Below are 12538 nucleotides of genomic sequence, written 5' to 3'. Positions count from 1 at the left end.
CAGCATGAGATTTGAAGCACTAACTGGGATAAATATGCAGTCTCTTTCCATTTCATCTGACAAAATCCTAAAGGAGTTAAGGATGGGTGAAGTCCATTATAATAAATCAGATTTATGTACTACCTTGTACTTTATACTATCAAATTAGGACTTCAAAGACAATGTACTCACTGGCATTCTTAAGTAAGTTAACAGAATTAAGCCATCATCTACTTCTTCTTTAACTTGCAAACTTGAAAACCATTATTTCTTTGGTCTTGCTTGATAGCTTGAAATAGCAGACGGCCCAGGCAAACCTCAGGCTCTCAATTCTCCTGCCTTAGCGTCCCGAGTGCTGAGAATGTAGGCTTGATACCACAACCATCCCATCCAGTTTTCTTTTCTTTTCCAGTTCTGGGGATGAACCTAGGGTCTAGTCCATGCCAAACAAGTGCTCCACCACTGAGCTACACCCTCAGACCTTAATTTATAACTTCTCAAGCCTACTCCTCCAGGGAGTGCCCAGAGCCAGAAGGGGATGTCTATAGCCCCAAATACAGAAGTTGAGATCAGCCTTGGCAGCGCTAGAACCACAGGAAGCAGGCCCTCCCAAAGGGAGAACACCTTCCGAGGGAGGGAGCTGTTACAGGTCACCCAGACTGTATCAGGTGACTGACTATAAAGTCAAAGGAGAGACCTGGAAGCATGCATTACAGAAACAGACATCCTCCAAAATGATGGAAATAAGAAATGACAGCCGGGGCTGGAGAGATGGCTCAGTGGTTAAGAGCACTGACTGTTCTTCCAGAGGTCCTGAGTTCAATTCCCAGCAACCACATGGTGGCTCACAACCATCTGTAAAGAGGTCTGGTGCCCTCTTCCGGCACCAGAATATTGTATTTATTATATACAATATTTATTAATATTAATATTATTAACATTAATAATTGTATAATAATATACAATTATTGTATATTATTAATATTTATTATATAAATAAATAAATATTAAAAAAAAAAAAAGAAATGACAGCCACTTCCACCGTCTGAGTGCCCCAGAGGGCGCCCAGGCCTTTCTGGCGAGGACCTGTTCTAGCAGAGGTCAAACACCTCCAAGTCCCTGGCTGAGGAGCCTCTGGCATGAGGAGCATGTGTGGACGATCTGAAAGCATGAAGGATAGCAGAAGTTGCCAGTGTTTCCCTTCCTGCACCACCAGCAGCAAGTCAGTCTGCCAGCTCCCTGTTCCCACAGCCTCGGAGCAGCCAAAGCTGAGGAGGTGACGGGTTCTCGGGAATCTTTGGTTTAGTGACAACAGCACTTTCGTGGGGTCTGTGGGGCAAATCTGAACACCAGTGACGGGATTCTGGTTGTTACTCCAAGAGCCTCCCATTGTTGAGGGGGGCAGGTATCCAATATTCTACTTTCATTGTCTCTCTCTCACTCCTAGAAATCACTGGAAGAACCTGTCTGCCCAACTATATATACCCTGACTCACAGGGTGAGCACTCAATGCCCGGTTCCCAGATGCAAAGACAGCACGTGGTAAGAGATAAAGCAAAGAAGTAGCAAGACAAAATAATCCAGAGTCAGGTCTGCATGACATCAGAGTTACAGACTGACAATTCACAACACAGGACTTCTACTACTTGGAATTCATGCAAGTATGTTTAAGTGCCCAGAATGATGTGTATGGAATTTTTAAAACATCTTTATTCATAAGAGCAAAATTAAAGAAAAAAAAATCCATCAAAAGAATAAAACACAGGTCGTGCATACACATGGAATGATTGTGAGTGTACACACACGGAATGCTACCAAGCAACAAAAGGACTGGTAAGTTTCATACAACAACACAGAAACACAGATGGATGTCACGGAGATTCCCCGGAAAGAAGTAAGACATAAATACTGACTTCATTGATAAAAGCCTTCTTCAGGTCAAGCAAAGCAAGTGCATGGAGAGGGGAATGGAAGAAGAGTCCCTTGGTGGGGCCAGTTCTATGTTGATACAAAGAGTCCATCTTCCTATCCAAATGGTAACCACACCAGTGACTTCATGGGATCTTGTGACTAGATAGCACAACACAGAACTCGCTGAATAGTGTATCTAAAAACAGCTTAAATGGATGATTTAATATTATATTTTACCTCAATTTAGAAAACTTTAATCTTAGCACCAAAAAAAAAACCCCAAAAACAAATAAGAACAACAAAAGAAAATTAAACCCTTCATTTACTTTAAGGCTACGGGTGTAGCTCTGATGGAGCGCACTTGCCTTACAGGAGCAGAGCCCTGGTTTCTTTTCCAGCCACCCAGAAAGGAAAGAAAACTTCTCCCCACAGAGGCTGTGCACAGCTCTGGGGGCCTCTTACTCTCCAAGTCTCCCGCTGTCTGTTTTGCCCTGGTAACAAATAGTAACATGAGGAGGACAGCAACAGAAGTTTTCAGTTCCATACCTGGGAAGTTTCAGAGAGTGCCGAGGTAAGGCCACAAATCTCTCTCCCCTCTTAAAACTCACCCAGACACTAACCAGAGCAGCCCGAGGGTGCAAAGCGCTTCCCCTGAAGCAGCGCTCAAACACTCTGGTGTGCTTGAGGCTAAAGCTACAGAGAGCTGGCCTTTCACAGTAGTCGGGGTAGAAGGAAGTCCCCCTTCTCAAGCCCCAGAGGAGTCTGGTCTTTGGCCTGGCTGGAAGCAGACCAGAAGTCTGCAGCCCCTTCCGTGCTCATCCCGGCAAAAGTTCACTCTGGGGAAGAGTCTACGGCAAAGGACAAGGATGTGGGAAGCTCTGTGTACACAGCCGGGGAAGGAAGGAGAAAAGAATGAAGAAAGAGTCTCTAGAAGCCCTGTAGAAAGGCTGTAGAGGAGAGGAACACATACTGCTCTTGCAGAGGACCCAAGCTGAGGTCCCCAAACCCACATCAAGCAGCTCCTAACTTCCAGCTTTAGGGGGATCTAATGCCCCTGGCCTCCATAAGGTTACCTACCTCACATGCATACACCCCCACACAGACACACACACACACACACACACACACACAATTAAAATCAAGATAAAATCTGGAAGTTGGAGAGAGGGCTCAGTGATTAGAAGTGCTTCCTGCTCTTCCAGAGGACCTAAATTCAGTTCCCAACACCCCTATCAGGTACCTCTCCCTGCCTCCAGGGGTACCCACACACATCCACATTAAAAATAAGTCAAACTTATTCTTTTATATAATAAGGGCTGGAAATACTGCTCAGTAATTAAGGGCACTTGTGGCTCTTACAGAGAACCTGGCTTCATTTTCTAGCACCCACATGGCAGTTCACAACTATCTTTGGAAACTTTAATCCCAGCGCTCCAGAGTTAAGAGTCAGGAGGATCTCTGTGAGTTCAAAGCCAGCCTGGTCTACATAGTGAACTCCAGGACAGCCACAACTACACAACACAGAAAACCTGTCTTGACAAAAAGAAAGTCTTGCCGGGCGGTGGTGGCGCACGCCTTTAATCCCAGCACTTGGGAGACAGAGGCAGGCAGATCTCTGTGAGCTCGAGGCCAGTCTGGTCTACAAGAGCTAGTTCCAGGGCAGGCTCCAAAGACACAGAGAAACCCTGTCTCAATAAACCAAAAAAAAAAAAAAAAAAGTCTCTAACTCCAGTTCCAAGGGATGTGACACACTCTTCTGGCCTCTGAAAGTACCAGGCACAAATACAGTACACAGAAAAACAAGAAAGCAAACACTCATACATATGAAACAAAATTAATTTCAGAAATAAACAATTAAAATCTGGAAAAGGGAGGAAAGGGCAGCCACTACTAGCCTGCAGAGGCAAGGGAACCCCGCAGGATCTGGGCTAGTGCATTATTCAAGCTGCAACTTAATAACAGCTCTTTCCACCGCCCTGTGAGCTAAGCAACTACCAGGCACCCTGGGAAGCTTGCCTTTAAACAGGATTCCTTAAAATGAGTCTCAGGAAGAAAAGAAGGAAAGACTCAGCGGATCTCTCTTTAAAAGAAAATAAACTCACCCAGAAAAAAAAAAAATACAGTTGAAAGAGCAAGTGATCTGGAACAAGGAAGTCCTGGTCACTCAGCGTGGCCTCTAGGCTTTACACCCAAGCACTGGGAGCCCTCAAAAGCTAAAGACCACAGAAAGCTGTTAGCCATCAAAACTAGGTAGAACTTAAGTCTGTGACTTACATCAAAGGGCCAGTTAGTTAGCACTGCAGCAGATGCTGCTTCCATGCCTAAGTCAAGAGTTCTGCAGCTAGAGGTACCACAGTATCCCACACCTCTCATCCCAGGACTCAGGAGGCCAAAGCAACACAGTAACAAGCTTCAGGCCAGCCTAAGCTACACACAGCCCCATCTCAACAATACCAAGAGAAGTCCGGGCACAATTCTACAATTTCTGGTAAGACTTTTTTCGCCCACAAACTATTATCCACTCACTACGTGTAATATAAGGAATTCTCTCTCCTAAGTCTGAGAGAATTTTCTTCCACTAGTCTGAGTCATGCTAGTCAATGTGACGAAAACACAGCGAGTTTGACTGATGCCCTGGGCCATCCACTGTGACTCACCGGAGGGCAGGGCTTCCTGCTGATGAGAAGCGACTGTTGGTATGCATGAACGGTGATAAGGGCCGGAGTAAACAGGGACAGGTGCACGCCAGCCAATCCCAAACAGTGGAGCAGCTGACTACAGACTACAGAGGGCTAAGGAGAAAATACACTCCCGAAACTGAGCTCATCAGGAAGTCCTTCGGTTTTGCTAAGAGGCTCCCTCAAATAATCTCCTCATTCGGCTCGGCTGGCTCCTCCAAAGACTTGAGAGTGGCAGATGACTCCTCGGTGGTGAAACTCCACCCAGCCAGGTTCTCAGGTGCTGCTGCTATCCTTGTAAGGCAAAGTGAAGAAACGAAGAACCAGATCGAGAGCTGAACAGAACTAGTTTCTTTGGGGCTCGCCTAGGAACTGCTCTCACTTCCTGGGAACAAATTGCTACAGTTGGACTTCAAAAAGCAAGCTGGGGCAATCTGACAAATTTCCTTCTCCTTCCTCCAGAGAACAAAGCCCCTAGAAGGTGCACGCCCTCTAAGTACTAATTGCTACTAGAAAGCATTATCTCCCTGTATTGTGCCAATCTCCTCAGAGATTGAAAACATTCCATCTGGCAGAGGAGCTCCTTTTTTTTTTTATTTATTTATTATGTATACAATATTCTGTCTGTGTGTATGTCTGCAGGCCAGAAGAGGGCACCAGACCCCATTACAGATGGTTGTGAGCCACCATGTGGTTGCTGGGAATTGAACTCAGGACCTTTGGTTTTGTTTTGTTTTTTTTTTTGGATTTTTCAAGACAGGGTTTCTCCGTAGCTTTTGGTTCCTGTCCTGGAACTAGCTCTGTAGACCTGGAACTAGCTCTGTAGGCCTCGAACTCACAGAGATCCGCCTGCCTCTGCCTCCCGAGTGCTGGGATTAAAGGCGTGCGCCACCACCGCCCGGCAACTCAGGACCTTTGGAAGAGCAGGCAATGCTCTTAACCTCTGAGCCATCTCCTTAGCAGAGAGGTAAACAACAACAAAAAAGCTTCAAGAACTCCCAAAAACTGACAAGATTGACTAGGCCCCTCCCTGCCCAGGGGCAAAGAAGTCTCTAGGACACGAGCTGCCTGGAAGACCTTTAGACCAGCTGTGGCACCTGTCAACCTGCTGAGCTGCCTACAGGCTGTGCAGTGTGTTCCCGCAGTCCCAGCTTCTGTGAGCTGTCACTCAAGCTGGGGTGGGCCTTGGTGATGCAGTTCTCTTGGAGTTATTTCTGCTCCTATAAGTAACCCCTCACCCATATTCCTGTAAGTAACCCCAATAAAGCTCACTGGGTCACCAAACTGGACTTTGGTGTTGTCTGTGCCACTAAAAGCCAGACTGTCAACTATCTGGGGTGAATAGCTGAGTATGTTTCATTTCCCCCGGTAAACGTTTTGTCGTGGTCACCTTCAACTCCAGGGACTAAAGAATCTGTAACACTATCAAAGCTTTCTTTACTATCATGGCAAAAATGTAACTGGACTTTCATCATCAGTAACCAACAATAGACTAAAAACTGTTACAACTGACAAAACCCAGAGCCCTGGTACTGCCAGGTGTCTCCTCTGCTCTTGCAGAGGACCAGGGTTTGGTTCCCAGCACTTATTTGTCAGCTCACAACCACCTCTAAGTTCTGACCCAGAGAACGTGACACCCTCTTCTGGCCTCCAAAGGTAGCAGGTACCCATGTGTTGCACAATATGCATGTAGACATAAATAATAAAGTAATATTTTAATAAGTACCTGGTACAGCAGGTACTTAGCATATTCCAGGCCCTGGCTGCCACCCCTAGCGTCCCGAGACAACAAAAGGGATGGAAGGCATTCATTCATAGATGTGTGAAGATTGCATTTTCATCATTAACTATATCTCCTGCTCCCTTATACAGAACAGGGGAGGAGAAACGTAAACAGACGCCACACCCATGGAAGTCTAGTTAGGCTAAACACTAGTCTAAAGTTTAAATAAGCATTATTACAAAACACATCCGACTACGGAACGATGCCAGCCTGCATCGTGTCAAAGACCTGACTTTAACCATTTGGCAGGTACACTCAACAAATACCTGACTAGATCCAAGTCACTAGCCAACGGCTTAGGGCTTCTCACAAACGGCACTGGCACCACCAGGACACTCGGGGAGCGCTTTGTGACGCAAGCAGAGGGTCCCCTCTTCATTTTTATCCACCAACCATCAATATGCATCTCAACTGCTAAGCCCAAGCAGGGGATGGTTTGCTACCTCAGTCTTTCTTGTCCCTCTGACATCCTTGTTAGAGCCCTTTCCACGGCTCAATACATGCACCAAAAGCATAAAAATGTGCTCCATTCCCAGCACCATAAAGTGAATTCATTAACTAAAAGTCAAAACTGCTCCATTCAACACACTTTTGAAAGACGCTGAGAAGGTAAAACCATTCACATGTCAAGCCGTCTGGGGATCTGCATTCTTCAAGCCTCACTGAAAAACAAAGTGATACTCTCCAGAAGAGCCAAAGTCCTTCCTCACTGTCACTCCGCTTTATCACAAAAGAATGAACAACATTTGGTGATCCAACATTTGGCAAAGCGACACCTCCTTGTAAACAGCAGAAAAAGGGACGAGAATTGGGCCAGATGTTAAGAGACTCACCAGCCACACCATGGACAAAGACAAAGAACTGAGCCGAAACTGGGGGATATACCCATGCGAAAGAGAGTCCACAGTGCTCAATGCTCCTGGCCTCCCAGGAGGATTCTGAATGTTCTGCTCCTGAAGGTGCAGTGGGGCTACACTCAAGAATTCTCCAGAACCAAGTCACACGTGTTTTACACAGCTCTGCCCAAATCTCAAATAACAAAAGTAACCATTGCACTCACAGTCCTTCATCCTAATACTAAGTTTACACACCTTTTTTGTTTTTGTTTTTTTGAGACAGGATTTCTCTCTGCAGCCCTGACTGTCTTGGAACTCACTCTGTGGACCAGGCTGGCCTCGAACTCACAGAGATCCGCCAACATGCTGGGATTAAAGGCATGCACTACCATCATCTAGTTTACACATCTTCTTAATACAGACTCAGTTCTGCTTGACAATCTTTTTTGTCTCATCCTAAGTAAGCTAGCTAATCTTAAAATAAGTGGCACTGGTGGCTGGTTTTGGTTTTTTTAGCCCTCACATGACATTAATGTAGAACTGAAACACAGAGTACATCCCTTCCAACAAACTAATAAAGATAGAATTTAATCCCCGTGGAAGACAATTCTTGGCTTGGTTTTGTTGGTGGTGATGATTTGTGTTTATTATGATACAGGGTCTCATTAGGTTGCCCTGGCTAGGCCTAGAATTCACAGAGATATGCCTGCTTCTGCCTCTAGAGTACTAGGGCTAACACATGTGGTACCACACCTGGCTGGGTTCGTTTGCTGTTGTTGTCTTATTATTTAAAAATATAGGGCCAGGTGGTAGCACACTCCTTTAATCCCAGCACTGGGGAGGCAAAAGCAGGTGGATCTCTAAAGTCAAAGCCAACCTGGTCTACAGATTATTCCCGGACAGCCAGTGCTCTGTCCAAAAAAAAATAGTGTTGGAGAGATGGCTCAGAAGCTAAGAGTGCTTGCTGCTCTTGAAGAGGACCCAGGTTTGATTCCTAGCCCCAACATAGACACTCATAACCATCTATAACTACAGTCCCAGGGAACCCAATGTCCCCTTCCGGCACCAGGCAATATATCCATGCAAACACAGCACCGTATACATAAAATTAATTAATTTTTTAAAATAATTTTCTAAACCAGGTGTGGTGGTGCACCTTTAATCCCAGCACTCAGGAGGCAGAGGCAGGAGGATCTCTGCATTACAAGTAAATAAACAAATAAATAATTTTCTACCTACAAGTTTGTATGCATCACAACTGGGTAAATATGCTAGGGCAAAAAAAGTATTTAGGAGAGTCAAAGTCCTTATTGTTTTTTTGTTTGTTTGTTTTTTCTGAGTTCACAGGTAAATCACCTTGAAGAAGCTTGGGGATAAATGGCCAAAATAACAGGCACCAATCATAAAACAAAAACAAGACAAAAACAGGATAGAGGCCTGAGGAAGCAACTCTGTATCCAAGTGCATGCCCAGGACATGTCAGGCCCTAGCCTAAGTTCCCTCCTCTGATCAACAACACCACAGCCCAGGTACACACCGACCTCCCAATGCCCCGGAAGTACGAATCTAAACCAGGTGGGAAAGAGCACAGAATTCCACCCCACAGCTCTGCATGACCCCAAATGCTGCAAGCTTACTTGACTGCTTTTTCCTCGGTACCATCCCAAGTCAGCACTGGCCACTGCGATCATAGCTACCGGGGCACAGCTCTCCACTGTAGTCCACACTTTACACAGCTAACGCCTCGAGAGACCCTCGCCAAGGTCGCAGGGCCATGGACTGCTACTAACAAGGCAGAGGGGGCATCACAAAAGTTCCTGTGTAGGTTAAATAAGGGCAGTACGGGTTTTCTATATTTTTATTTTTATTTATTTATTTATTTATTTTGGTTTTTCAAGACAGGGTTTCTCTGTGGCTTTGGAGCCTGTCCTGGAACTAGCTCTTGTAGACCAGGCTGGTCTCGAACTCACAGAGATCCACCTGCCTCTGCCTCAGGGTTTTCTATTCTTAACCAATGTGTATAAACTTTGATGAGCTTAGCTCACCAAACTGGTGTTAAGCTAGGCCTCTGAATCTACGGCTGGTCCAGCTAAGGTGCCAATTCTGCTTCCCTCCATCCAAGACTGGGGAAACCCTGCACGGGACAGCACCAAACCAAAAATCACCTCTAGCTCTCAACATCGAAACTGCTGGCCCAAGGTCACTGTGGCCAGAAGTCTTTGCATCCTTGGCTGCTGCTTAGGGTATAATCAATGGGGTGTTTTATTGGGAGTCGTCTCTCAATTGAGAGAAATCTTTAATATGGCCAGGCTGCTTAATGGGATTTGTTTTAGGGATTAGGCAAGGAATTCCCTAATGGCTTAATTCATCTTGGGAGACACTGAAAGGTTGAGTGGTTATTGGTCCTTCCCAATTCCACAGCTGCCCTGTGGCACCCACACCTTCAACCAAATCAGGATGTCTTTTTAAACAACTTCAGACGTACACAGAGCCGCAGTGACCTAAAGCGACCCCCACCCTAGTTTCAAGAATCTGTCTCCTTCAAAGACAGCCTTCTTAGGAGAGACAATCCCGTGAAAAGAAAATGTTGAGAAACATGTCATTCCCCAAGCGCTCAGATGTATTTGGACAAACAGTGCTCACCCGGGGCACCCAGGAGATGGCTGGTTAGCTGTGATCTGCTGTCAGTGTACGAGGAACTAGATCAAGGGTTAAGTAAATTTAGGCAGAAGTCACTGTAAATGAATTCCCCAGAGGGCAGTAAGATGAATCTGGTTGTGTTTTTAAGCAAGCCACAGAAACAGTACCATTTCCTATGTTGGGAGCGGAGCAGGGTGTTAACTATGCAGGCAGCTCCCAGGCAGGTTAGCAGAGTCAGGCCACTATTAAAGTTCTGTTACTGACACGCAAGGCCTTCCAAAGAGGTTTCTACAACACTTTCCTCGTCTCAGATTTTTCATTGGCAACTATCTGGCACCTCCTACCTACACTGCTAGGCCTTACCTCCTGTATCAATGCCAAATCCTTCATTTAAAACCCCACACTTGAATTTTGGGACTAATGACCACTGCGTACCTAGCACCCACTCTATGCCAGTGCACTGTGAGGTGGGTACATTCCCAGCCATTCTCTGCAGTGGCTGGCATCAGAAAGTGGCTGACGTCAGGAAGTGTCTGCACATGTGTTCTTTCTTCCCTGAAAGAATCCCCTAAGGGATGCACGCAGAGAGGACAATCCCACCCTTTGTTGCAATTCTAAATAGCAGAACATGCATGCATCAGTATTAAACATCCCCTCCCTCCGTGCCAGGAATCCCGTAAAGCCAGTCCTATCTAAAGCAGTCTACCATGCTGGGGTCACTGGACTCCTGCAAGCAGAAATCCGGTCTTGGCCGATTTATCTCCTCCAAGTGACCAGTACTAACTAGATGCTCATTAAACGTTAGCTCAGTGGTACTGAAAAGCTGCCACTGGGGAAGCCACTCAAAAATATACCTGAGATCCACACACCAGAGACAATCATATTCTCTCTCTCTCTCTCTCTCTCTCTCTCTCTCTCTCTCTCTCTCTCACACACACACACACACACACAAAAGAGTTGTAGTAAATTTTCAAAAGAAAAAAACCCTTCCCTTTTATCAATCTTTCCAAGACGCTCTGTCGAGGGTAAAAACAAAACTCAAAGCCACTGTTATCTTGATGAAAGCTCCCTCCCCTTCTCTCATCTTCCCGAGGACAGCACCCTGTCCCTGTCCACACTTCTTTAATGGTACCATTGGTCTCCTTATTCCTTGGGCGTTTACCTAATAAAACTGTGGAGAAAACTACACGACTTTTACTTATCTTTGCATTCCCCACGCTAAAGCGGCATTATTCAAGAAAATGTACTGAGTTAGCTAAAACATTCTTAACCTAAGCAGGCACTCTTCCACAAATGCAATTACTACTTACTAATGTCTCAGCTAAAACTACCTCGTCCCAAGTGAACCTGGCAGGGCGGCTCTCCTGGGACAAATGGACCTGTTTTTTGTTAAGGGATCCTGATCACAGCCAACAGACCACCTAGGAAGCTGCGAGGACATCTCTCCCTCTCTGCTGGGATTCAGCAGGCAGCGGAGGCAAGGGAGTGTGCAGGACAGGGCAGTTTCTGGGAGGGGATGACTCCTCACTGGGAACCTCAGGGAAGCCACAACCATTATTACTCAGGTCAGACAGTGGCCAAAGAAGCAACTCAGTCTGCGAACTAAAGCTAAAATAGAAGGGAAGGCTGTATTCCATTACCGAGTCCTGGCAGGTTCCCTCCCAAGTTCTTCACATTTCAAGAATGTGAAAAAGCCCGAGGTCGAAATCCCTGATTATTTATACCTTAAAATAAACTACTGTGTAAAAGCGGAAACCTGACAAATGGAGACATAAAATAAAAGGGACTGATGACAGGTAAGGTACTCCCAGAACACAAACCATTCATCATCAGTCCTTTCTGGGGCTTCCTCCGAAACCCCATCTCCATTCCCTACTGCAAAGGAAATTATACCGCAGAAGCAGCTGACCGAAAAGGAAAGTGTGGATTTGGGGACCCAAAGATTCTCAGTTTCTCTCAGTACATGGCTAGAACCTCTGCTTTAAGCTGGAAAGAGCACAGACAAGCGTCCAGTCGACAGCGACCACAGGACAGTAAGTCTTGAGAACCAACACCAGGGAGGTGGGTTCCACACTTTACCCTACTTGCGATTTCATCTCAAAGCCAAGTGACTTCAGAGAGGTCACAAGCCATCAGCGCCATCCTAGCAGTCCACGACTTTCTTGCGCCCTGGTCCCCCCGCAGGAGGACCCTGGCTATTTACAGCCCAGAGAGACCAAGCCCGGGCATAGAGGAGAGCCACGCGGAGCCCACCCGCTCCCACGCAGCCGCTCGCCGCTCGGCCTGGGAGAAAACTTACGCGCAGCCAGCCCGACGGCTCCCGCCGCGGTGGGAACCCGCGGTCTCCCCGCACCGGCATCTCGCGCGCTCTTCTGCCCGCACGTCCTCCTCGTCGCGGCTCAGAACTACGAGCTGCAGTGGCGGCCCGTACGCCACCACGGGGAGCCTCCCCTTTGTCCCTCCTCCCGCGGCGCAGTCGGCCCGCCCCGCGCTTAGTTGCGCCCACGCCGGCTAGGGGAAACTCCAACGGCCGCTACCACCCTCGCAGCCGGGGGATGGCTCGCCGGCGCCGCGCCGGAGACCCCGCGGCGAGCAGAGTCATGCGCCCCGACTCCCGACCGGCGACAGATAACCTGGGGCGGTAGGAGGTCCCCGAATTCGTGCGTCCGGCTTGCACCCCCGCCTCGCTGGCCGGATGGTTCGCTCCGCCC

At 47.1% G+C, this 12538-nt stretch overlaps 1 protein-coding gene across 4 annotated transcripts in view; it reads right to left on the bottom strand.

The window, feature by feature from the left end:
* Tjp2 (tight junction protein 2) overlaps positions 1 to 12538 on the bottom strand; it is a 127367-nt gene that overhangs the window by 62977 nt on the left and 51852 nt on the right. The window contains exon 1 of one of the 4 annotated variants that reach the window (XM_041660780.1): positions 12127 to 12267. The exons of 2 other annotated variants lie outside the window; for them this stretch is intronic. In XM_041660780.1, the coding sequence (XP_041516714.1) occupies positions 12127 to 12186 (60 nt within the window). In that variant the 5' untranslated portion in view covers positions 12187 to 12267. Of the gene's footprint in view, positions 1 to 12126; positions 12268 to 12538 lie in introns of those variants that run through there. One more of the 4 variants, XM_041660775.1, reaches the window with a different exon arrangement.

The sequence above is a fragment of the Microtus oregoni genome, unplaced genomic scaffold (assembly GCF_018167655.1).
Source record: "Microtus oregoni isolate MIOR12 unplaced genomic scaffold, Mior012 000012F_ref0000307, whole genome shotgun sequence".
Lineage (NCBI taxonomy): Eukaryota > Metazoa > Chordata > Mammalia > Rodentia > Cricetidae > Microtus > Microtus oregoni.
The sequence above is the reverse complement of the archived record's forward strand: the minus strand, read 5'-3'. Positions and strand labels throughout refer to the sequence as shown.